General features: G+C 43.2%; 1 protein-coding gene across 1 annotated transcript; it reads right to left on the bottom strand.

The window, feature by feature from the left end:
* Positions 1–13,525: 13,525 nt before the first annotated feature.
* Positions 13,526–16,772, bottom strand: LOC127340265 (uncharacterized). Its single transcript, XM_051366036.2, has 7 exons — positions 16,499–16,772; positions 16,181–16,255; positions 14,947–15,609; positions 14,666–14,827; positions 14,515–14,584; positions 13,793–14,034; positions 13,526–13,612 (listed from the first exon to the last, which is right to left on the bottom strand). Exons 2-7 carry the CDS (start codon positions 16,184–16,186, stop codon positions 13,526–13,528), a joined length of 1,230 nt encoding a protein of 409 aa, XP_051221996.2. The 5' UTR covers positions 16,187–16,255; positions 16,499–16,772.
* Positions 16,773–24,090: the final 7,318 nt, after the last annotated feature.

Genomic DNA, 24,090 nt, shown 5'->3' with positions numbered 1-24,090 from the left:
TTTGGACTTTCTTTCTCCCTGCAACTGCAAGCACTGTCATTTCTGGGCTCTCACTTTGGGGGCTGGAGCTGGTAATCTTTTTATCCAAAGTGATGCTTAGGTTATTTGCTTTGCTATTTTTTACTGCCTTCTTTTGGAGCTTAGCTGTGGTTGGTACAACCAGCTCACTGAGCTGACTGAGGGTCGGTAAATGGAAAAATGGTGGAAAGAGGAGAGAAAGCTGCTGTCAGACACCAACATGCATGGAGGAGGGAGGTATTTTGTTACATCCACTTGGATCTGTACACATTGCTACTTGTATTTGATTTCGCAACCTACTCCTCCCCACCCTTTTGATATAGGACAACAATAAACTGTGATCCTAAGGGCACCTGCCACGGGGTGACGCCACCCAAAAAATGTTCATTTTGGTTCTAGTTAGATCACCCCCGCGGGCAGAATTCCAAAAACATGGGAATAGGAAAAAATATGAATATAATAGGAATGCACATGTAAAAGAAAAGATTGAAAACACATAAGTTTTGTAAATTGGTTGCAAGGATTTGGAAATCCAATGAAAAGGTCCGAGTGATCATTTGTGTCTGGAGTGTCCCAATGGCCTAATGTAATTTTTTTTCCGAAATGTGGAGTTCCTTCAATGGCGATTGACGTCTCGTTGAGTTCCGCCAATGACGATTACTGATTGCCTCGCGAGGAGCAAGCGTGCTCCCTAACGCTCGCCATGAGGCGGGCGTACGAGATGTCGGCCCCAGCGGTGGTCCACCGCGTAGCGCGCGAGGAGGTCGTGGTGACTAGGTGGCAGGAGCATCCGCGGGTGTACCAGGGAGCTAGAGGAGGCCGTCTCGACTGTGTTCGAGGCGGTGGTCATGGTGGCGAGGGACATGGCCCTCTACCAGGCCGACTTGGACGCGGCCAGAACGGCCAAGGGGCAGGCACGCCGCCGGGAGGAGGACGCATCTGCCGCCATTCGCCGTCGAGACTCCTTCGTCGCCGGCATAGCCCTCCGCGCAGCTCCGACGGCGACAGGCCATCAGGGCACGCTAGCGGCCAGTATGACACACGACTACGAGTAACCCCAGCCATAGTAGGCCACGCAACGGCGAGTAGGAACAGCCGCCGTAGTTTAGGTTAACTCGTCTAACCATCTCTGTAAAGATTGTCCTTTTGGCCAACCAATATTAACGAAAAACCATTTGCTTAACTGAATCAATGCCCGATGAGCTTGGATACCAGCTACGCAGAGGCGAGGCGCGAACTGACCGTGCAGCGTCCACGCATACGCATTCGCGACACAAATTTGGACCGTGTTTGCATTCCCGTAGACACCTCAGTCATTTTGCGTCGGGCCGCTGGGCTTGGGTGCAGACCCATTTCTCAACCGCGTGGACGCAAACAATCACTTTGCGTCCGAGCCGCTAGCGATGCCCTAAGAGCATATGCCACAGGTGAACTATTTCGGTCACACAACAATGTTCTTTTTGGTCCCGGTTAGATCATCCCATGTGCAGAAAACATGAGAATAGAAAAAAAAATATAATAGGAATGCACATGTAAAAGGAAAAATATTGAAAAACACATAAATTTTGTAATTTGGTTGTTTTGTGAACATTAATAGAAAACAAAGGATTTCTAATATATATGTTCAAACAGTAGGGAGTTTTCCCTACTGTTTTTGCCCCAAAAAATAAATATGTTCAAATAAAAGTCAAAGAACACGAGGAAGTATAATTGGGATATTATTACACCACCGGATACATAAATCACAATCTTCGTGCTTATAAATTTAGAAAAGCGAGCCATACGGATCATAATTTTTTTTCTTCGGAGATCAAAGGCAAGTCTCTAGTGCTCATTTGTTTGCTCAATTCCTTTCGGTCGAATGGATGAACAGTGCCAACATAAGAAACTTTTCTATTCTATGGTATTCCTGGCCATAATAGTGAAGCAGAACAATAACTTCTTTGACTCCTTTCTCCTCTACAAATGATGAGATATATGCCATGTAGGCAGGTGCCATGTATCAGCATTTCCTCGGGCCATTTACAAGTTTACATGTCCTATACTCCTTTCTAGCGATGTGCAACATCACGAGCAATCAATAAACCACACGTGGGATGGGTTGACTTGAAAAATTCAAGCTCGACACGCAAATGACTCATATCGTGTACAAAAGCATAACATAGATGGCTTGCATTCTAGCTTGTTTCGCGAATGCTTGTAAGTAACCTTTTTCTCCTAATGGATGGGAGAATGATTGTATTTTGCTTTAGAAATTAGTATTGCATAGGTAGGAATGTATACGTGGCTACTTATAAACCGAGATCAAAGGAGTGGTGTTAGACGTACTAACAAAGCGGGGGGATTACTTATTTGGCACCTTTCTCCTCAACGGATTAAGAGATATATCTGCCATATCGACAAGTGATATCTACAAACATTTCCTCATGCCATTTACATGTCTTGTACTCCTTTGTGTCGATGTGCAACATCTCAGAAAGCACACATCAATGTTGACTTGCCAAATTCAAGTTCGGCACGCAAATGACTCATACTGTGCAAAAAAGTATAACATAGATGGTTTCTTTTCTGGCTTTTTTGGCTGATGCTTGTAAGTAAACATTTTTCCTAATGGATGGGAGAATGATTGTATTTCCCTCTAAAATTATACGGGGTATATTACATAGCTGGGTATATACGTGGTACATAGTGTTGAGTGCACGCAGCGCATGCACCGGAAATTTGCCGTGTTTTTCCAAGGCTCGATGTTTCTTTTCATGCCATTCTTGACTTTGGCGTGCGCTTCCTGTCAGGTGAAAACTGCTGACAGCTACAAAGTGCTTGCACACATGTTATCTCTCTTCAATATTCATGCATAAGATACAGTTAGAGCATCTCCAGCCGCGTCCCCAAAGCGTCCCCCAAAGGGATTTGGGGCGCGCCGGACAGAAAATGTGTTCCAGCCGCGTCCCCCAAAGCCCTTTTTTGTCCGGCGCGCCCCCATTCGGTGTCCGGCGCCCCGAGCCCGTCCCCGTCCCACAGGGGACGCACCGGGCACGCCGGACACAACGAAATGAGAGCCGGGGAGTGGCGGGGCCGACCCGTCGGCCGGCATGAAGGCTAAAACCCCGTCGCCTACCTTTGGTCAAGCGACGTTAATGGCGTCCCCTGTTTTCCGGGCGACGCAGGACGCGTCTCGTCGTGCATGGCCGCGTGGCGAGTTCCGGGAAGCGGAACCGTTGCATTGGCAACCGCGTCGACGACGCGGCAATCGCCGGAATGGAGTCGGGACTCCTCGGAAGAGCAACCGCCGCACTTTTCGAGCTTACGCGCCGCCGTCCCGCGCTCAATATAAAGACCCGCACGTCGGCGCTTTTGGATCTTCACCGGCCGCATCCGACACCTCCAACGACGATGAGCTACATCTCCGAAGCTCCCGTCCGACACCTCCAGCGAGGGAAAGCCTGCTGGATGGCGCCATTGGTGGGACAAAGCTCCGACGCCCAGCAGCGGCGACGATTCCCTCCCGCCACTTGACAGCGCGGAGGAATGGCTGGGCGTGGAGGAGGACGCGGAGGAACAAGGGTCAGAGGAGGCGGCGGTGGCCCATGCGAAGGCGGAGGCGGACGCGAAGGCCAATACCGCCAAGGCCAAGGCGCAGACGGCGAGCACCGGCGACGACGAGGAGGACTCCGACGCGTCGGCCGACACCGCCTCTTCGGAAGAGGTGACGAGCAGGAAGCGCCACTGTGATGACGACGACGAGGCAGGGCCATCATCATCGAAGAAGAAGTAGTAGTTTAAAATAATTTATATGTAATTTAATTATGTTTTTCGAAGTTTTATATGTATTTTGTTTATGTTGAACCGATTTAAATATTAGTAAAGAGTTTTATTCTATCTATTTAAATTTTGGGGGCGGCGTTTGGGGGACGCGACTGGGGAGCGACGTCCCCCAAACGCGGCACCAACGAAATACGTCCCCCAAACGCTCAATCCGGCGCGCTTTGGGGGACGCTTTGGGGGACGCGGCTGGAGATGCTCTTAGCGACTGACATTTTACGTCGTCGTAAGATGAACCACACTCTGTAAAAAAAAGATAGAGGAAAGCGTACCTCGTAGATTTTCATCGGACAGAGATCAGGTGGCATGTCACCGATGAACAGTGCCGTAACATGCACTCCAGGCCGTTGGATCGAAAATGGGTAGACAAGATCAAGCACTGTAGCGACGTACTGTAGATGACCCTGTAGCAGATGTACTGTAGCGACGCACTGTAGATTTGTCCCCTGTAGCGATGCACTGTAGATTGTTCCTGTAGCGGCTGCTGTTCATGTTCATCTGGCTATCCATTTTCAATCCAACGATCAGAACATGGTTGCATGTCACAGCACTGTTCATCGGTGACATGCCTATTGCATGTCACCTGATCTCTGTCCATTTTCATCTCTGTATCTCTGCTACAAAACAGGGACAACACGTACTACGTGCAATCGTGCATTGACATGTGTCGTGTCAATCCGGTGGGAAAGTGGCAGCTAGAGATTCCTCCAGGGTCGCTGTCCGTTCCTTTCCTCTCCACCAATTAGCCACGGCAGTGTGTCTTTCTTTGGATATTTCCATTTTCTTTATCGTTTTATTCTGGTACGGGGCTGGAACGGATAAGCGTGGAATGCGAGTGTGGGCCAGGCTGGCAGGCTCGGGTCAAACACGGTGGCCCAAGGTTAATCACAAACAAACTGGTTCTGGGAAAAAAGTTAAGCCGGACCTAACCTGGAGCTGTCTATTCCTCTCCCGACAACCTAATTTCTCCCATCTTCTTTCACTAAAAAAAGCCACTTGGCATCTCGTAGTGAGATTCTCACTACTCTCTGTTGGAGTCCATTAACAACATCAGTGTGTCTTATGATTTGAGACCTTAATTTCCATCCTTTGCAGCATAACACAATACTTGTACCAGCATTACTGGAATTTGAACTTGGTGCTGCCAGTCTACTCTAGCTCCACTTCTTGCTCCTCCTGGTAGGAGAACATTATGTGTTGCGCGGTGCAGTGAAGGCCGGCGATCCAATACATGTCAAATAGATCGGCGGCTGCCGCGGGCACATGCTGGACCAATCGTCGATTGATCACGTATGGGCAGGCACTCGAAGTAAAACCGCGGCGATGGACAGAAACAAACACCAAATAGGATTGCCGCGCGCCCAACCGACCCACAACACAGCACACATGAAATCCCCTCGGCCCATCTCATAAACGCTATAGTATAGGTACCTTAAGAGTCTACACGGGAAACCGGACGATCTGATGTCCTCTCCATGAGAATAGCCGGCTGGAGCTGGACTAGGGGGAGGGGGCGCCGGAGTAGATACAACGAGTAGGTTCGGTGGTCTGCCAGAAGAGGGCTTTTTGCTCAGTAGATAGAGAGGAGCTTTGAATCTTGGTAGCTAGATCCACAACGCTCTAGGGTTCCTTCTTCTTGCCTTGGTGCTCCTCTAGTCGAAGCTAGGGGTGGATGGGAGGGCCACCATCTGCTTGAATAAAGCTATGCTTGTTCGTAGCCTTGTGATGCATGTGTTGAAGCCTCTCCCGGGCCCTGGTCGGTCATGGTTGTGAGGGCGAGAAGCTAAACGACGAGTGGTGCTCTGTAGTGAAGATACTCCCGGTTGGCCGTGGCGGTGAGGGGGAGTGCAGAAACGACGCGGTATCTTCCGCATCGACAAGGTGCTAGTTCCGCCCTCATGTGGTGGGGGGCTATCGTTTTAGAGCTACAGATCTTGCATGTTCGAGTTTGTTGAAATAAATTGCCTACATCTTTCCATCAGCTCGGGCTTTTGGAATAGTTGGCTAGTGCATGCAATTTAATATGGTATCAGAGCAGGAGGTCCTAGGATCAAATCCTGACCAACGCAAGAATTAAAAGAAATATTGCGGCTCCCCAAAACATGCGTCACAATAGGCCAAAGGGCAAAGACGTAGGGTGAGTGTTGAAATAAATTGCCTACATCTTTCCATCAGCTCGGGCTTTTGAAATAGTTGGCTAGTGCATGCAATTCAATAGAGTTCTTTCTCATCTGCCAAGCTACCGACAAGATAGCAATTTACTTTCACTGACATGACGGTCATCACATCGAGTAGCAGTTTGCGGGAAGAGAAAGAAGCGCGACCAACCGATTGAGCATTAACCGGACATGATCGACCATACATTTTGTTAGAGATTGTATCAGTATGTGGTGATTCTAGTAAATTCATTACTTCGTATGTGTTTATAGCAGTGACGAGGACAGTCGGAGAACGGGTCACACTCCAAATTCGTGCAAATTTATTGTGACTACGTGGCGTGAACAGATGGACGGATATTGATACAGACATCGTGGCACCATAGAGATACGCCCCAAAAATATCAAATATATGTCACTGATTGAGCGGAAAATATAGAGGAAGAAACTCAGAGAAAAACGAGCTTCGTCATGGCTAGACAGGGATATTTGTAGATCCGAGCTCATCCACACTGAATACGGCGACAAGGCTGACAATGATCCCCTTGCCCTCCTGTTCCCGTATAAGTGTATAACTCACCACTTGACAAAATCATCAGTATCGACACCAACTTTTCCATGGAGTTATTATCATAGAAAATAACCTAGAGAAGCGAATTTCTGCCTCTGTGGATATCTATGTTCATAACAAAAATAAGGATAAATAAAAATATCTAGGGGGATGCCATCGTAGTTTCCAAACGGATAAAACGTATGTATATCGGTGTGGCCATCAGTTCAATTTTTGTTTTCTAGCGCAAAAAAGAAAACGGTCTGCTCAATCAACGTCGCTCCAGTTAAGCATGACATATCGAACTTGGCATCCATCCAATTCCAAGACACAAACCGTCCCACCGATGATCCGTTTATTTATGGAAACTGCTGGGCGTCCCCCGGGGGATCTGATTTCCCAGCCCCCGGGTCGCCAGCCGTTGGATGGAACAACCTCCACCGTACGATCTGGTCGGAATTAAGACATTGTCCCGCTTTTGCTGCCGGGCAGCAAAAACTTGCGAATTGCAGCAAAACAGCTAAATCAGCTTCCCCCGTCGCCAACCTCTCCTCTCGGGCGCCAAGCTCTCCGGCACTGGCGACGGCCGCGCGGCAACCGCCGGAGACAAGCCCCTGCAGCAACCTCCGCCGCGTGATCCATGGCGCATCTGCTCCGATCCGTGCTGTACCCTCCTCCAGGCCATAAGAACCACCTAGTCCCACCGCCAATTGTTGCTTCAAGCTCTGGATCTAACCAGGGTCCTCGCCGGCGAGCTGCGGCAGATACGGCGAACGCCAGAGCAGGAGAGCCGTTGCAGCAACCCATCCATGGAAGATTCAACAACCCTCCGGTGTTTTTCAACCAGAACCCCGAAGATGACCAACCAGCTGCATCGGTGAGTTCTTCTCTCTGAATCTCCACGAGTTCTGCTGCTGCAGTTTGCTTCTATGCTGCAAAAAAACTTGTAGACCTAGTAACCGTGTAGCCAGGTGATGAAAATTGCTACACGTGATGGAATTGGCCTTTGTATTAAGAAATATTTGTGCTCATGCAGCAATGATGCTGCATATAAAATTATTGCTACAAATATAGTGCTGCACATATTCTTCATCATATATAGTTGGTCATTTATACTTCTCAAAAAAAAGTTCAACAGTAAAAAAAAGTGCTGCAGAGGTAGTCTGGATTTTGGACTGCATATTGCTACAGAAAAAGTTGCTTCTAGCTACAAGACTATAACAACAATTCATGTTATGTCGACAGGGGTTTGTTGCCGACAGCATCCTTCAAGGTTTTGACCTCAACAAGCCAGCGCAAACAGAAGGTTATGATGGTGCTGATCAAGATGGGAATGATGCAGCAAAATTTGTTCCTGGACCAAATAGTACAGCAAGTGCAGGTGCTTCCAATGTTGCTGAAGAAGATGGTGAAGAAATTTGTTCACAGCCTGTGGTTCCATTTGTTGGGATGATGTTCGATGACCTTGAAGTAGCAAAACAAGTATACAATGACTATGCGTGGAAGCTTGGTTTCGGCACACGCATTGGAAACACCAAGTATAGCACAGCACGAGGAGTGCCAAAGGACACAATACTGAGCAGAGTGTTTGAGTGTGTGCATACTGGTAAACCAGCAGCTGAATGTAAGAATGTCTGCGAGAAGCAAAGAAGCTGCTGCAAAAGTAAAAGAAGCTTCATTGATATGAGCAACATTGGTGAGCAAAAGTCAAGAAGCAAACAAGCTGGTTACGAGATGGACGTGAACGAATCAAAGCAGCGTAATATTTTGCTTCGATGTGACTGTAAAGCACATATGGTTGTTGGGAAGCGGAATGGCCATTGGTCTGTCACTGTTTTTAAAGAAGATCACACCCACCCAATGGTGAAGCTAGCAGGGAGGCGACGCTCCTACAGATCACATAGGAAAGTCCCGTAAGAAGATTTCCAATTCCTACGGACGCTACATAATCAAAACATTACAACCGCTCGCATAATGGGTTGTCTAGGAAGTGTGCATGGTGGCGACCCAAGGACGCTAGGCTACGTGAAGAGAGATGTGTCTAACATAAGGACAATGCTGCGAGAGGAAGTATCACAGCGTGATATGAGCATGGTGATTGAGTACTTTGAACGCAGGAAAGCAGAAAGTCCAAATTTCTTTTATGACACACACGTTGATTCAAACAATGCTGTCAGAGGATTATTCCTGGGTGGATGGAAGGACCAGAGCACTATACCCCAAGTACAAGGATCGTGTTTTCTTCGACACAACCTTTTGCACCAACAAGTATAATCTTCCTTTTGCTCCAATCGTGGGAATAAATAACCACACACATACGATTGTTCTAGGTTGTGCTTTGCTACCGGATGAAACAACAGAAACATTTAAGTGGGTATTTGAAAGGTGGATGCTCGCAATGAATCAGATGCACCCAGATCATATAATGACAGACCAGGACCAGGCTATGGCTACTGCAATTGACAAGGTATTTCCAAATTCAAGACACAGATGTCGCTGCTACCATGTGCTGCACCTAGCAAGGAAAAAGCTTGGTCCAAATTTGGGAGAAGGCCATCCATTTGCAGATGCATTTTACTCATGCATATATGGAATCGATACTATTGAGGAGTTTGAATTCTGGGCAGCATATGCTGCGAAGCTTCGACATGGCAGAGAACAACCACCTCAATAATATGTGGAAGAGCAGAAGACATGGGCACCAAGCCATTTACTTCAGGAAAAGTTTTTTCCCATTCACAAGCACAACCGGAAGATCGGAAGGCCTTAACTCATACTTCAAGACATTGGTTCGCCCTAGTGACTCCGTGTGGAATTTCGTGCAGCAGATGAGTTGTGCCGTAATTTGATGTTGGATCGTGAAGACAATGCGGGCTTCACAATGGAGACGACGACAGCAAAGCTTTGGGGCAGGTGAGACTCTTCCATGCTACACAACACTTATACATTGTCCCCCCAATGAATATGTAGCATTGTTTTATTATTACTGGAGCATTTACTAATTACATTTGTGACAAAAACAAAATGCAGTTACAGCATTGAAGAACAGGCATTGAAATTTTACACAAGGGAAGTCTTCGACAGGTTCCAAAAAATGGTTCAGAGTTCAACAAGATTTTACCCTATCCATGTAGAGGCAGAAGGCTTATGTTTTGATCTTGTTCCAAATCAAGACCTTGATGTGAAAACTTATCGGGTTGCAGTTAACCCTGAAGAAGGATTGTACACATGTGGATGCAACATGTTTGAGATGTGTGGTTTAATATGCCCACATATCATTAGGGTGATGGTGCACCTCAATGTGCAGCAAATACCAGGAAGATATATGCTTGAAAGGTGGTCTCTGCAGCAACAACACATGCCCCCCGAACCCGGGACAAATACAATCAGATTTGGTGTCCCAACAAGTAACACACTCAAGTACAACTCACCGTGCGTAAAGATGAACCGCTTGGCATCTCGACGCATGCTTTGATGATGATACATATGTTCTTGTATCCCGCATTGTTGACGAAGCAAGCAAAGTTGTTGCTACAATGCTGAAAGCAAAAGGTCAAGTGCAGCAGGAAGGAGAAGGTTATCAGCATAGACAGAGTGAGGACCAGAGACAGCAAAAACCTGAAGCTCCACAGCAACAAACAACAACAGTAGATGGTACTGCAAGTCACCAGGTGAAGAATCCTCCACGTACGAAGCCAAAAGGTCGCCCAAAGATAATGAAAAGCGGAGGAAGAGATTGGTCGAGCTGCGGGATTTGGCAAATGAGAAGAGAATGAAGAATCAAAGTGAACCTAAAACACCAAAATAGCCAAAAACAAAGATGAATTACAGGTAGAAGTGCCCATTCTGTGGTGATGAAGATCACATATCTGTAAAGGATTGCAAGTACATGAAAATTGCTTTGGCTAGAGAAGATGCAATGCAAGCGGGGCAGATTTGACGTTATAGATTGCTTCATGAGGAATTATACATTTAATTCTGAAAAATGTTGAGATATGTTACGATGCTTACAATTATAGTATACAAAGTTACAAATGTTGATAAAATGCTACAGATGCTACATCGTTGATCTTCTACCCCCGGCTGTCTTTTATTTATTTTGTAACCTTGATCGTGTTAAATGATATCGACAAAAATTGCAGCAACAAACAGATGCAGATGCAAAGCACTTTTAGCTTGTGAAAACAGCATAATAGATATGAGTTTGCAGCAACAAATTAATTCCAGTCAGAACATACTATATTTGTCATAATCGGGACACAAAAGGGATCATTTGAATTGACAACTTCTTGATGGTTGAAGCATTGAAGCATTTTATTGTATCATCGTGTTTGCATCATAGTAGAAAATGGAAAAGCTCAACCTAATTGCTTGCAGATGCATGTTGAAAAATAAAAGGTTAGGTAACATTTGGTTTGAAGCAAAACTTGTTTATTACATTGTCGTGAGATAAACTCTTTGTGTGAAGCAACACTTAAAAATGACGGAAGTGCATGTACCACAGGTAAAATTGACAAGAAAAATATATGAGCATGGTAGCAAAGTGGGTTATGTATTTACAAAGAAACAAAATCAACTTATGTAGCAAGTAAAAAGAGAATGATACCGGAAAAGACCATAAAACATGAGAATACTTGTCATACTTAAACTCAAAACATCATCCATATTCCAGAGCCAACATTAAACTTATATCTCGTAGATTGTACGAGAAAAACATAAACAGAACTGATCATTCAACTAACAGGTCCAACATATAGAACCATCACCAGAAGCCTAGTTCTACTCCATGTTCCAGTACATGGTTACAGTTACAAAAGGCAGCAACACCATGTGTTTTGAACAAAAAGCTAAACTATCCCTGCTGCAAATCCTCGTTCATTATCACGTCGACATCATCACTCTGGTTATCCCTGTTGTCGATTAGGCTTGCTGCGAGCAACCTTCGAAAATCTGGAACTACATCATTCTCGAAATTTGGCATGACTTTCCCATTGAAGTGCTCCATGTAAAGAATGCTGTAGAATCCACAGTCATACCTGCATCAACCAAAAAAAATGGTGAAAAACAAAGTAAAAAGAGGAAAAGAAGCAGAGAAACATTATGGACCAGTATCATTTAATTGTCAAAAAACAAAGAAGCAAACTTACAAAGTGTCTTGTCGTGGATGGTCAGGTGTGGTTTCCTTGAATTTCCCAAAGTCAACCCATGAAACTTTGGACTCGTTTGCAGTCCGGACGAAGTTGGAGAACTTTGGAAAAAACAAACAGCATGGGATAGTAAGGACAAAAATAGTTGAAGCAAAACATTAAGAAAAAAAGGTGGAAATTGCTACCAAGTTGTTTGCTGCTTTTGCTAAGCTGCTCACACCATTCTCTGGCATCATTGAATCAAAAATGTGAAATTGCTTGCACAAGAAGTTGATGCAAGATACAATCCAGTTGATCGGCTTGTACAATGGGCGAGTAAAGCTACATACAAACAGAGAGATAATTTAAGAATGAAGAAGATATACATGCATGAGAAACCTTGAAATTGCTCACGAAACAAGAACACACACGAAAAACTCACCATGTCATCTTTCGTAATTTTGAATTTGCTACATGCAATTTTGAACTCTTTCATGACAGAGGCAGGGTCAAAAGTAGAGGTTTCTACAGCAAGCTTTTCCTGTATGTTTGGAAAACAATAAAAGATGATGAAACAAGTGATAACATTGGACAAGCTTGGAAGAGAAAAATGCAATAAATTACTCACCGCAAAGTACGGAGAGAAAGCATATCTCTTGTGATTTCGGGGATTCTTCTCAGCACTTGCTTTTGCTGCATGATTGAACTTCTCTGTCCAAACTGCCATCACTACATTGCTCAAATATTGGCGTGGACGAAGAGCTCCAATGAAGGACTTGTACGAGCAACAGAATCGACCAATCTTCGTAAACTCTTTCTTTGCGGCAATGGAAAACCAACAAACACTTTTATTTCCAAAGAATGAAGGAAAAAGGGTAAGATGAAACACAAAACCCATGCAGCAAAAAATAAACAAAAATGACACGGAGGACTCACACCACTTCATTCTTCTTCTTCCTCTTGAATTTCCGTCCATGTGAAACATATTTGTCGTACTTACGCACAACATCTTGAGAGACCTTAATCTTCTTCAGCTTCGGAGGAGAGAGTTCACCCTTGGCAGCCCTCTTGTACCTAGTTTTCTTTTCAACAGTTTTAGCACCAGACTAGCATCTTTTGTGACAACATCTGCAGCAACATCTCGAGCTAAAAACACAGACAAAAACCATTTTATGCTGTGAAAAGCAAGTGAGTACTAAAAATAAACATTTAAACAAAAAGAAGGAATGTAGCAACAATTATTATGTAAAGTAGCCAAAACAGTATACATAATGTAGCAACAAAAAAATGAAAATGCAGCAAATGAACATTTTAAGCTCAAGGAATACCAGAAGGAGAAGGGCTTCTTTCAGCCACAACAACAGTTGAGCCCACATTTAAAGGAATACCAGCAATCAGACTTAGTTTGCCATCGGCAGCAAAAAGTTTAGCTCTCTTAATAACTGAAACATCTGCAAAAACTTTCAAAACTTAGTAAACATGAACAATGAAAGATGAAAAACTTGCTTAGGCAAAAATGACCTGTGTTTGTAGGATGTTGCGGTGACACGTTCTCGCCCAAGTGATCTTCAGCATCCCTGGATGGTATGGGTGGTGTTGTAGCCTCCATAACTTTAGGCTGCTCAGAAGCTAGTAAAAAAGAACAGATAGTTAGACGATCAAAAAACTACAATTACAACACATAAATAAAGCAAAATGTGTCGTCAAGCTTACATGTGTCGTCAAGCTTCACTACAGAAGGAACATCAGCAGGCGGAGTAATTTCTCACAGGTGAATAGTGATTTGATCTTCGCACACAACAACTACATCCGGATCCCGAGAGAATAGCTCCATTGATGGAGGGTCGTGGGCTCTATTCCAAGCTTCTACGAGATATACCCTCCGGTATACGAGCAAATGGTGGGTTTGTAGGTGACATCACAGGCTGTCCAACAGAAACCTGTTCACCAAAGCAACATCTCCACCAAGAGAAGAATCCAACAACAGCAGATTGCGGCATATCCACGACGAGTGTGCGTGAGTCCATGACAAGCAGCCCTTGCTTCGACAACAAACTCGTCGTTGTCTGTTTCTTCGTAATCAGCTGCCGGGATTTCTTCATCATCATGATTGGAAGTACCTTCATCATCATGTCTGTCACAAGACCGTCCATATTTTCATCTTCAACTCCACCTCTGTTTGGGAAATGCACACTAGGACCATCACTTTCTTTCTTTGCTGCATCTATGTCAATAAGCAAAGCTGCCATGCGCTGCGAATGCATTTGCTTCAAACCAACACCAAAATTCTTGAGAGTGGTGTCAAGATCACGACCATAAATAGACCTGTGTTTCTCATACAGATGCTTGTAAGCAGCTGGAACTGTCACAGATACATAGCACATACATCAGGAAAAGAGCAATAAAATGGAGGGGATCCAGCGAATAAAATACTAATGAAGCAAGATAAAAGAGCAATTGTTGCATTCATTATAAAACTGGGGATTTTGAGATGAAAACATGGTAGCACATACCATTAACTGTAGTAGCAACATTGTTAAAATAAAGTAGCAAAAAATATATAACATGTTAGCAAAGAGTATTGGTTTGCTACATAAATGCTAATGAAGCTAGAGGTTTTCAGATGATACCATGGTAGCACATAACAAGAACTATAGTAGCAACATTGTTAAATGTAAAGTAGCAAGACAATATAAAAAATGCAGCAATTACATGAAAAATAATAGAGGAAAAAGGCTGAAAACAACGTACTATACCTCAAGATCCCGACTAGTAGGAAACACAAGCCATTCATTGAGCGAGGCAGATGGGTTCACTTCAGATTCTTCAACAGCTGCTCAACAGTGCTCCTCAACATGATCACGGTTGGAAAAAGCAGCAACTCCATAAGGAGTGTTTGACAGTTCAAGAAACTACACAACAAAAAAAGAGAAGAAAATAAGGATCTTATAGAAAAAACTACAAAAAACCAAGCGGTGCTATGAGTAACTCACCGGACGCCTTCCAAAAACAGTCTTATTATTCAGGATCTTCCTATCAAGATCATTTTGGACAACAAACTTGAAATCACTACTGGTCACAAAACATACTCTAGGAATTGAGTAGTTAATGACATGTTGATTTGGTGGAAAATCAAGGTGATCCATGTAGACAACCTGTCAAAGAAAGGATGGAAGCATAAACAAATTCAAGTTAAATAGCGAAGATTAAAACATGAAAAATAGCAAAAAAGCAAAAAACAAAACAGAGCATGGGGTAAGTTCAAACAACGTACAGCTAGAAGGGCGAACGGTCCAGTGATCCAAAACTCATTTTTCTTAGCATTTCCTGGTACCACTACCTCTGCTGTCTTGCTATTGATTTTTGTAACCTCCTGCATTGCTAACTCAAGCAAGTGTTCATCCCATGCAAACTCGTGAGTCCTCCGAGGGTCCAACATACAGTCCAAATAGTCAAGGCTAATCAGATTTGCGCTACCAGGGGCAATAACCGTAGCCAAACATATAAGATCCCATGTTCTGATAATGGTGAGGTCATCCGTAACATCACAAGCCTTGAGCAATTTAACGGCATGCTGGATGAAAGGCCTTGATTGTCCTTCTTCTATGTATATCTGCCGCAGCTGAGGATGCTCACCTTTCTTCTGAACAACAAGTCTGTCGCCGCATCGAATTCCAAAAACTTTCCTCACCATATCTTTTGTGAAAACTATCCTCTTCTTGTGGAACTTGAACTCCCGCAAACCAGGGCTAGTATGAGAGGCAACAAAGTCTATTAGAGCATTAGGAATGTTGAATGGAGATACATTCAACAATGCTCTAAATGCACTCTGCTCTTCAATAATACGTCTCTTCGGATCATCGAGCTCTGCAGCAAGAGCATGCAGACGCTTTGCAGCAAAACGATCCTTGGAAACCCAATGACCAATCCCATCTTCCTGTTAAAAATGAAGAACACAAAAAAAATCAAAAGAAAAACATTTAAAATGATAACGCAGCAATTCATGTACATAATGTACATAGATGGTAAACAAAACTTATAAACACAATGGCCTATGTAGCAAACTAAAATAAAAGCAAAAGACACAAATGAAGCACAAGCATACAAGAAAATCATCACCAGCGTAGCAATTATCACAGAGAATGTAGCAATCATGAACATTTGCATGCAAGCTGGATAGCAATTATCACAGAGAATGTAGCAAAAATATAAAGGATTTGCAATATAATTAGAATATAGCTAAATTTATGAACCTATGCAGCAATAGCAAGCACACAGGATAGCAAAATAGAAACGTATATCACCCCTAGAAATACACAGGGGTAGCTCGCAGGGTACAAAATCAACATGACAAACGCCTACAAATCCTAGTACAAAATCCACACGAGAACGAGCTCGAACTTACAGCCCTAGAAATACACAGGGGTAGCTCGCAGGGTACAAAATCAACATGACAAACGCCTACAAATCATAGTATAAAATCCACACGAGAACGAGTTCGAACTTACAGCCATGATTGCACAGGCAGAAATTCCTCGGAACGACTCGAATCGAATGCCGGCGAAGATTCCCTTGAAGAACACCTAGAAAATGAAGGGGAAAAGTGAGGATTCAACGGGTACCAAACAATTACTTGGACGAAAATGAAGGCAGCGTGTTTTAATCGCGCGGGAAGCAACACTGGAGGCGCACATCAAAGCAAATCATCGGCGGTGCACGGATTTGCAACGCCACCGCGGAGTTCTAGGCAGCGGAAAAAAGTCCTAGGGTTGGGGGAAGAGCAGGAGAGGAGGAAGTCCTAGACGAGGAAGAGCTAGCCAACTCACCGGAGGAAGCGGAGGAGCGCGTCGTCTTCTCCGGTGGCAGGAACCGTCGGCGGCGCGCGGATTCGCTCCGCCGTCGCCAACCTCTCCACCACGAAACCCACGAGCCCCCACGCCGTCTCGACCAGGTGGTGGGTGGGATGCAGCAAATGCGGGATAGGAGTAACGCCCTGTCCGCGCGTGGGTGACGTGGCGCAATATCAGCCCGACGATGGAAGTCCATCGGACGACGCTCCATCAGGAGGTTGCGACGCGCGCGTCCCCCGGGGGAATAGAATCATTTTCCTTTATTTATCTGTGGATTTTCTGGTGCTGCCATATGCACATTTGACGTTTCCATATGTCCAAAGCTATCTTTTTTTTTTGAATGACATATGTCCAAAACTATCGAACGGGCTAGCTAGAAAAGAGAAAAACTCGAAGATCAACTCTCTCATGGCCGCGGGCTCGAATCTTGGACTGCATGTGTGCCGGCCGGAAACATGCATGCGTGCTGCATGCCTCCTAATTTTTCGTTCCATAGCTTTCGTAGTGTTAACTGGAAGACAACGATGTTTCCCTGTCTTAAGGCTATGATGTGACATAATAATTAGTTCAGTGCAGATCAAAAGTCACATGCGTGGTGCATAGTCGAGCACTCGAGCTAGATGGTTAAAAACCCACAAATGGTGCCCCGGCTACTAATATACAAAAAGAACACTAGTTTAAAGTTTCAAAAATATTCTAGAAACAATACTAGATATAGTCAATGATGTATTCTATTAATATACAAAAAAATGGTGCAAAATACTTAGTATTCTAGGATATAAAAAAATAATAAAATCTGACAATTTTTTAGAATTTAAAAGTTGAATTTACAATTTTGCACAGCCCAGAATACAAATTAGTTCACATTCCTTCTTTTTTTCACACTGGTAGAGCAAATCGTTGCCCACATTTAGAATTTTTATTTAAATTTTTAAAATTGTTGTTTTCTTTTTTTTTAGAAAAAGGGTTACATGTAGCCTGTCCTACATTTAGCTGCACCCCTAGGTCTCATTATCCACCACTACTGTTATGTCTGCTACTACTAATGTTACTACAAATTTCTACAGGAGGATAGTTAGTTTGTTTCAAATATCACTATTTTTTTTGAACTCATCAACTATGTACAGTAAAGAAACAAGTTGAAGGGCGAGAATGATTTATGGTCGGTTGCCACCAGGGAGACAAGGGCCAGTGGAAGCACCAGTCAGCCACTCCACTTGGAGCTGGATGATCACCGCAAATTCCACATGATTCTAGGGAGAAATGGAACGTAATAAGTCCCTCTCTATTCGGTAGCCTCTGATGATCCACAAGTGTAGGGGTGTATCGTAGTAATTTCGATAAATAAGAGTGTCGAACCCAACGAGGAGTAGAAGGTATTGATGAGCAGTTTCAATGAAGGATTCTCTGTAAACACTAGCAAAAGGGTTTTCAGGGGTATTTGATATTGCAAATAAATAAAATGCGAGTAAATAAAAGGTGGCAATAAGAATTGCAGCAAGTGGCCCAATCTTTTTTAGCACAAAGGACAAGCCGGTTGTTCTACTTATATCGACCAAACGTCTCTGAGAACACACGGGAGGTTTTATGTCAAGTGCTTTCGCGTCGCATCCGTGAATAATCTCTATTGGTATGGTAAGTATTGTGTAGGTGAATCTATGCTAATGCACTACTCTTACTAGGATAATACATACTTGTGATTAAACCCCTTGCAAGCATCCGCAACTACAAGAAGGTAATTAAGATAAAATCTAACCACAGCCTTAAACTCTGAGATCATACTCTCCCTCATGCAATGGTTTCCTAATGGGGGTTCAGATTTCTGTCGCTCCGGCAACCCCGCAATTAGTAGCCAAATACAAGATGCATTCCCCTAGGTCCATAAAGGCGAAGTATCATAGTCGACGTTCACATGATACCACTAGAAGAATAACACCACAACTTAAATATCATATCAATACATATTACTCACATAGCTCCACTACTAACACAAGACTTCTCCCATGTCCTCAAGAACTAAACGAACTACTCACGGGACAACATATTGAACATGATCAGTGGGTATATAATGATGAATAACAATCTGGACATAAACCTTAATCCGATGGTTTCACTCAATAGCATCAAATACAACAAGTAATCAATACCGGGAGAGTTTCCCCTTCGAAATATGCGAGGTACAACCCAAATAGTTACAACGGGACGAGGTGGAGACGGCGGTGATGATGGTTCTGATGGTGGATATGATGAGGATGATGATCACGATGAAGTCCAGCTCGATGGCGGTGGTGATAGCGACGATTTCCCCCTCCGGGAGGGAATTTCCCCCGGCAGATTCCTATCTGCCGGAGAGGTTTTTTCCGTCTGGTGTTTTCCGCCTCGTAGCAGCGACGGAATATTTCTGCGAGCTGTCCCCCAATCTTAGGTTTTCATGGGGATGATATACGCGAAAGGGCGGCGGCAGATGTAGGCCAGGGTGGCTGATACGTCTCCGACGTATCGATAATTTCTTATGTTCCATGCCACATTATTGATGATATCTACATGTTTTATGCATACTTTATGTCATTATTATGCGTTTTCTGGAACTAACCTATTGACGAGATGCCGAAAGGCCAGTTGTTGTTTTCTGCTGTTTTTGGTTCCAGAAAGGCTGTTCGGGCAATATTCTCGGAATTGGACGAAATCAACGCCAAACCTCCTATTTTTCCCGGAAGGCTCCAGAACACCGAAGAAGAGTCGGAGAGGGGGCACAGGCCCACCAAACCCTAGGCCGGCGCGGCCAAGGGGGGGCCGCGCCCCCCTATAGTGTGGTCACCCCTTCGACCTCCTGCGCCGCCTCTTCGCCTATAAAACTCCTTTCGACCTAAAAACGCAGCACCAATTGACGAAACTCCAGAAAGACTCCAGAGGCGCCGCCACCATCGCGAAACTCCAATTCGGGGGACAGAACTCTCTGTTCCGGCACCCTGCCGGGACGGGGAATTGCCCCCGGAGCCATCTCCACCGCCGTCTTCACCGCCATCTTCACCGCCATCGCTGCCTCCATGATGAGGAGGGAGTAATCCACCCCCGAGGCTGAGGGCTCCGCTGTAGCTATGTGGTTCATCTCTCTCCCATGTACCTCAATACAATAATCTCATGAGCTGCTTTACATGATTGAGATTCATATGAGTTTTGTATCACTATTCATCTATGTGCTACTCTAGTGATGTTATTAAAGTAGTTTTATTCCTCCTGCACGGTGTAATGGTGACAGTGTGTGCATCCGTGTTAGTACTTGGCGTATGCTATGATTATGATCTCTTGTAGATTATGAAGTTAACTATTGCTATGATGGTATTGATGTGATCTATTCCTCCTACATAGTGTGAAGGTGACAGTGTGCATGCTATGTTAGTACTTGGTTTAGTTGTGTTGATCTGTCGTGCACTCTAAGGTTATTTAAATATGAACATCGAATATTGTGGAGCTTGTTAACTCCGGCATTGAGGGTTCGTGTAATCCTACGCAATTAGTGGTGTTCATCATCCAACAAGAGAGTGTAGAGTATGCATTTATCTATTCTGTTATGTGATCAATGTTGAGAGTGTCCACTAGTGAAAGTATGATCCCTAGGCCTTGTCCCTAAATATCGCTTATCGCCGCTTGTTTACCGTTTTACCGCGTTACTACTGCTATGCGTTACTACCGCTTGTTTATCGTCCCGGGCAAAGCACTTTTCTCGGTGCCGTTGCTACTACTTATTTATACCACCCGTATTTCACTATCTCTTCGCTCGAACTAGTGCACCTATTAGGTGTGTTGGGGACACAAGAGACTTCTTGCTTTGTGGTTGCAGGGTTGCATGAGAGGGATATCTTTGACCTCTTCCTCCCTGAGTTCGATAAACCTTGGGTGATCCACTTAAGGGAAAACTTGCTGCTGTTCTACAAACCTCTGCTCTTGGAGGCCCAACACTGTCTACAAGAAAAGGAGAGGGGCGTAGACATCAAGCTATTTTCTGGCGCCGTTGCCGGGGAGGAAAGGTAAAAGGTACTCACACTCCGGATCTCGGCTACTAAGCTATTTTCCGGCGCCGTTGTAAGTACTCGAAGCTATTTCCTTTAGATCCTGCAATTGCAACTTTTTGTTTCTTGTTTACACTAGTTAGGCATAATGGAATACAACTATGAGCTTTTTGATTTATTTCCTAAGCTAGGACATGAATTGTGTGATGCGAAAATTAAAGAACCTATGGAACCTCATTTGCATGCTAGTAGCAATATTATTGGTATGAACGCAATCACTGCTAATACTATGAATAAGTCTAAGCTTGGGGAAGCTAGTTTCTGTGATCTTTTTGGCTTCCCATCTTTAGGGGAGAAAATTTGTTCTGATAATGCTTTATCTCCCATATGTGATAACTCTAATAATGCTTGTGATACTTTAAACCCACCAACTGCAAGTACTTCTTTCAAGATACCCATGAAAATTATTGAACGTGTTATGGATAACCGCTATAAAGGGGATGGAACTGTCCATCATGGAGATCATTTACAGTTTTTGCATGAATTATGCGGGTTATTCAAGTGTGCAGGTATCTCTGTGGAAGAAGTGAAGAAGAAGCTATTCTCTTTTTCGCTGTCTGGTAAAGCGGCGCATTGGTATAAATTGTTGGAGAATAGTCATTCTCTTGGTTGGGAGGAAATTGCATCTCTCTTTTATTCTAAATTTTACCCTCCTCATGAAGTGCATACTGATAGGAATTATATTTATAACTTTTATCCTCGTGATGGAGAGAGTATTTCTCAAGCGTGGGGGAGATTGAAATCACTAATGCTCAAATGTCCCATTCATGAGCTCCCCCGTAATGTTATTATTAACAATTTTTATGCGAGGCTTTCAGGACAACACAAGGACTATCTGGATGCCTGTTCGAAGGGATCTTTCACAAGCAAGGAGGTTGAAGCTAGGTGGGATCTTCTTGATCGGATTAAGGAGAACGCTGAAGGATGGGAGAACAATGAAGGTAAAGAGTCAGGTATAAATTATGATTATGAATGCATTGAAGCTTTTATGGATACCGATAAATTTCGAAACATGAGTGCTACTTATGGTCTTGACTCTCAAGTTGCTGCAAATCTTTATAAATCCTTTGCTTCTCATTTTGAATTGCCTAAGAAGAATTTTGATAAGTATCATGAACCTTTTAAAGAGGCTTGCATGAAGAATGAAATTGTTGTTAATTATTGCAATAAGCATGCTCAAACTCCTAAGAATGCTATTTCCTATAAGCATGTTAATTTTTGTGGAATGCATAGACCTTGTGGAATTAATCAAGCCAAAGATGAATATTGTATCCATCATGCTAATGAGAAAACTAGAAAGTGGTTTAGGGCTTTAGATGATCTTGGTAAAAAAGTTTGTGCCCTCTATCCTTTTATTTGTGAAGTTTGCCATGAAGTGGGTCATTTTAATTTTCAATGCTCCTCCAATGATAATTTGAACCCAATGAGTGCTGCAAATTTGTATTGTGATGATGAAATTACTCCTAATCAGCATGATGAACTTACTTTATTTTTGGGGTGTGAAGAACTGTCGAGAAAAATCTCTTTGTTACATATGAGTGATCTTGATATTGATGATGTCCTGCATGGGTGTTTTTCTTATTGCATTGATAATAGCCATACAAATACTTGCATACAAAATATTTTAGAAGATGACACCTTGCCAAAATATGATAGGACCGCTGTGTGTTTTCAACTAATTAATGAAAAGGAGGGATCCTCCCAAGTTTCTTCTATTGTTTCTGAAAGTAAATCAGGTTATGCGGACAAGCCACCCTTCAAGCCTCTTCCTCCTAAAGAAGGGAACGAGGAGAAGGAAGAGAAGAAGAAGAAGAAGAAGAAAAAGGGAACGAAGAAGAAGAAGAAGGAGAATAAAAAGAAAGAGGTAACGGTGTATCCCCGCGTGAATGAGATAACGCTAGGTAACCGTAAGTATGTTGCTCCTAATGATTATTGTGATAATGAATCTGAATACGATGATCTTCCTATGCCCTTTACATACATTAGCAATCATGATTTGAATGAGCACACTACTTTTGATATTGCAAATATCTGGGAAACTAATTCTGAAAATGATGATGACAATGATTGCCATAGTGTCAGTGCTATCCATGCTTCCTCCCATAATGATATAGAAAGCTCTAAGCTTGGAGAAGAGGTGTTTGAAAATCCTTTAGCTACTGGTCATTATGTTCTTGATACATCTCCTTCTAATAACAATAATAGTGTGGACACAGATAAACCGACTGTGAAAGATAACTATTCTATTTCCTATGATGACACTGTTCCTCCGATCTCTGATGATTATTATAAAGAATGCTATGATATAGGTTCTAACTATCCTTATGAAACTTGTCATAGTCATGATTGGATTACCAAAAACAATTCCCTTAATATGCAACTTGTTTACCATGTTCAAATTCTTGATAATAATCTTACTCCAATTACTATTAATGAGAATAACTCTTCTTATGCCAAAATTAATGATACTTCTATGCATATGAACCATGATAAGAATGTTTTAAGTGATGGGTATATTGTGGATTTCATCAATGATGCTACTGAAAGTTATTATGAGAGAGGGAAATATGGTTATATGCATCTTAATAATATTAAGTTTCCCCTCTTTATGTTGAGAATCTTGAAGTTACTCGTGTTTTATCCTCTTATGCTTGTCACTTTGTTCTTCATGAATTCATTTGTGTACAAGATTCCTCTTCATAGGAAGCATGTTAGACTTAAATGTGTTTTGAATTTGCTTCTTGATGCTCTCTTTTGCTTCAAATACTATTTCTTGCGAGTGCATCATTAAAACTGCTGAGCCCATCTTAATGGCTATAAAGAAAGAACTTCTTGGGAGATAACCCATGTGTTTATTTTGCTACAGTACTTTATTTTATATTTGTGTCTTGGAAGTTGTTTAATACTGTAGCAACCTCTCCTTATCTTAGTTTTGTGTTTTGTTGTGCCAAGTAAAGTCGTTGATAGTAAGGTTCATACTAGATTTGGATTACTGCACAGAAACAGATTTCTTTGCTGTCACGAATCTGGGCAAAATTCTCTCTAGGTAACTCAGAAAATTATGCCAATTTACGTGAGTGATCCTCAGATATGTACGCAACTTTCATTCAATTTGAGCATTTTAATTTGAGCAAGTCTGGTGCCTCAATAAAATTCGTCAATACGAACTGTTCTGTTTTGACAGATTCTGCCTTTTATTTCGCATTGCCTCTTTTGCTATGTGGGATGGATTTCTTTGTTCCATTGACTTCCAGTAGCTTTGGGCAATGTCCAGAAGTGTTAAGAATGATTGTGTCACCTCTGAACATGTGAGTTTTTGATTATGCACTAACCCTCTAATGAGTTTGTTTCGAGTTTGATGTGGAGGAAGTTTTCAAGGGTCAAGAGAGGATGATGATACAATGCGATCAAGAAGAGTGAAAAGCCTAAGCTTGGGGATGCCCCGGTGGTTCACCCCTGCATATATCAAGAAGACTCAAGCGTCTAAGCTTGGGGATG

The sequence above is a fragment of the Lolium perenne genome, chromosome 3, assembly GCF_019359855.2.
Source record: "Lolium perenne isolate Kyuss_39 chromosome 3, Kyuss_2.0, whole genome shotgun sequence".
Lineage (NCBI taxonomy): Eukaryota > Viridiplantae > Streptophyta > Magnoliopsida > Poales > Poaceae > Lolium > Lolium perenne.
The sequence above is the reverse complement of the archived record's forward strand: the minus strand, read 5'-3'. Positions and strand labels throughout refer to the sequence as shown.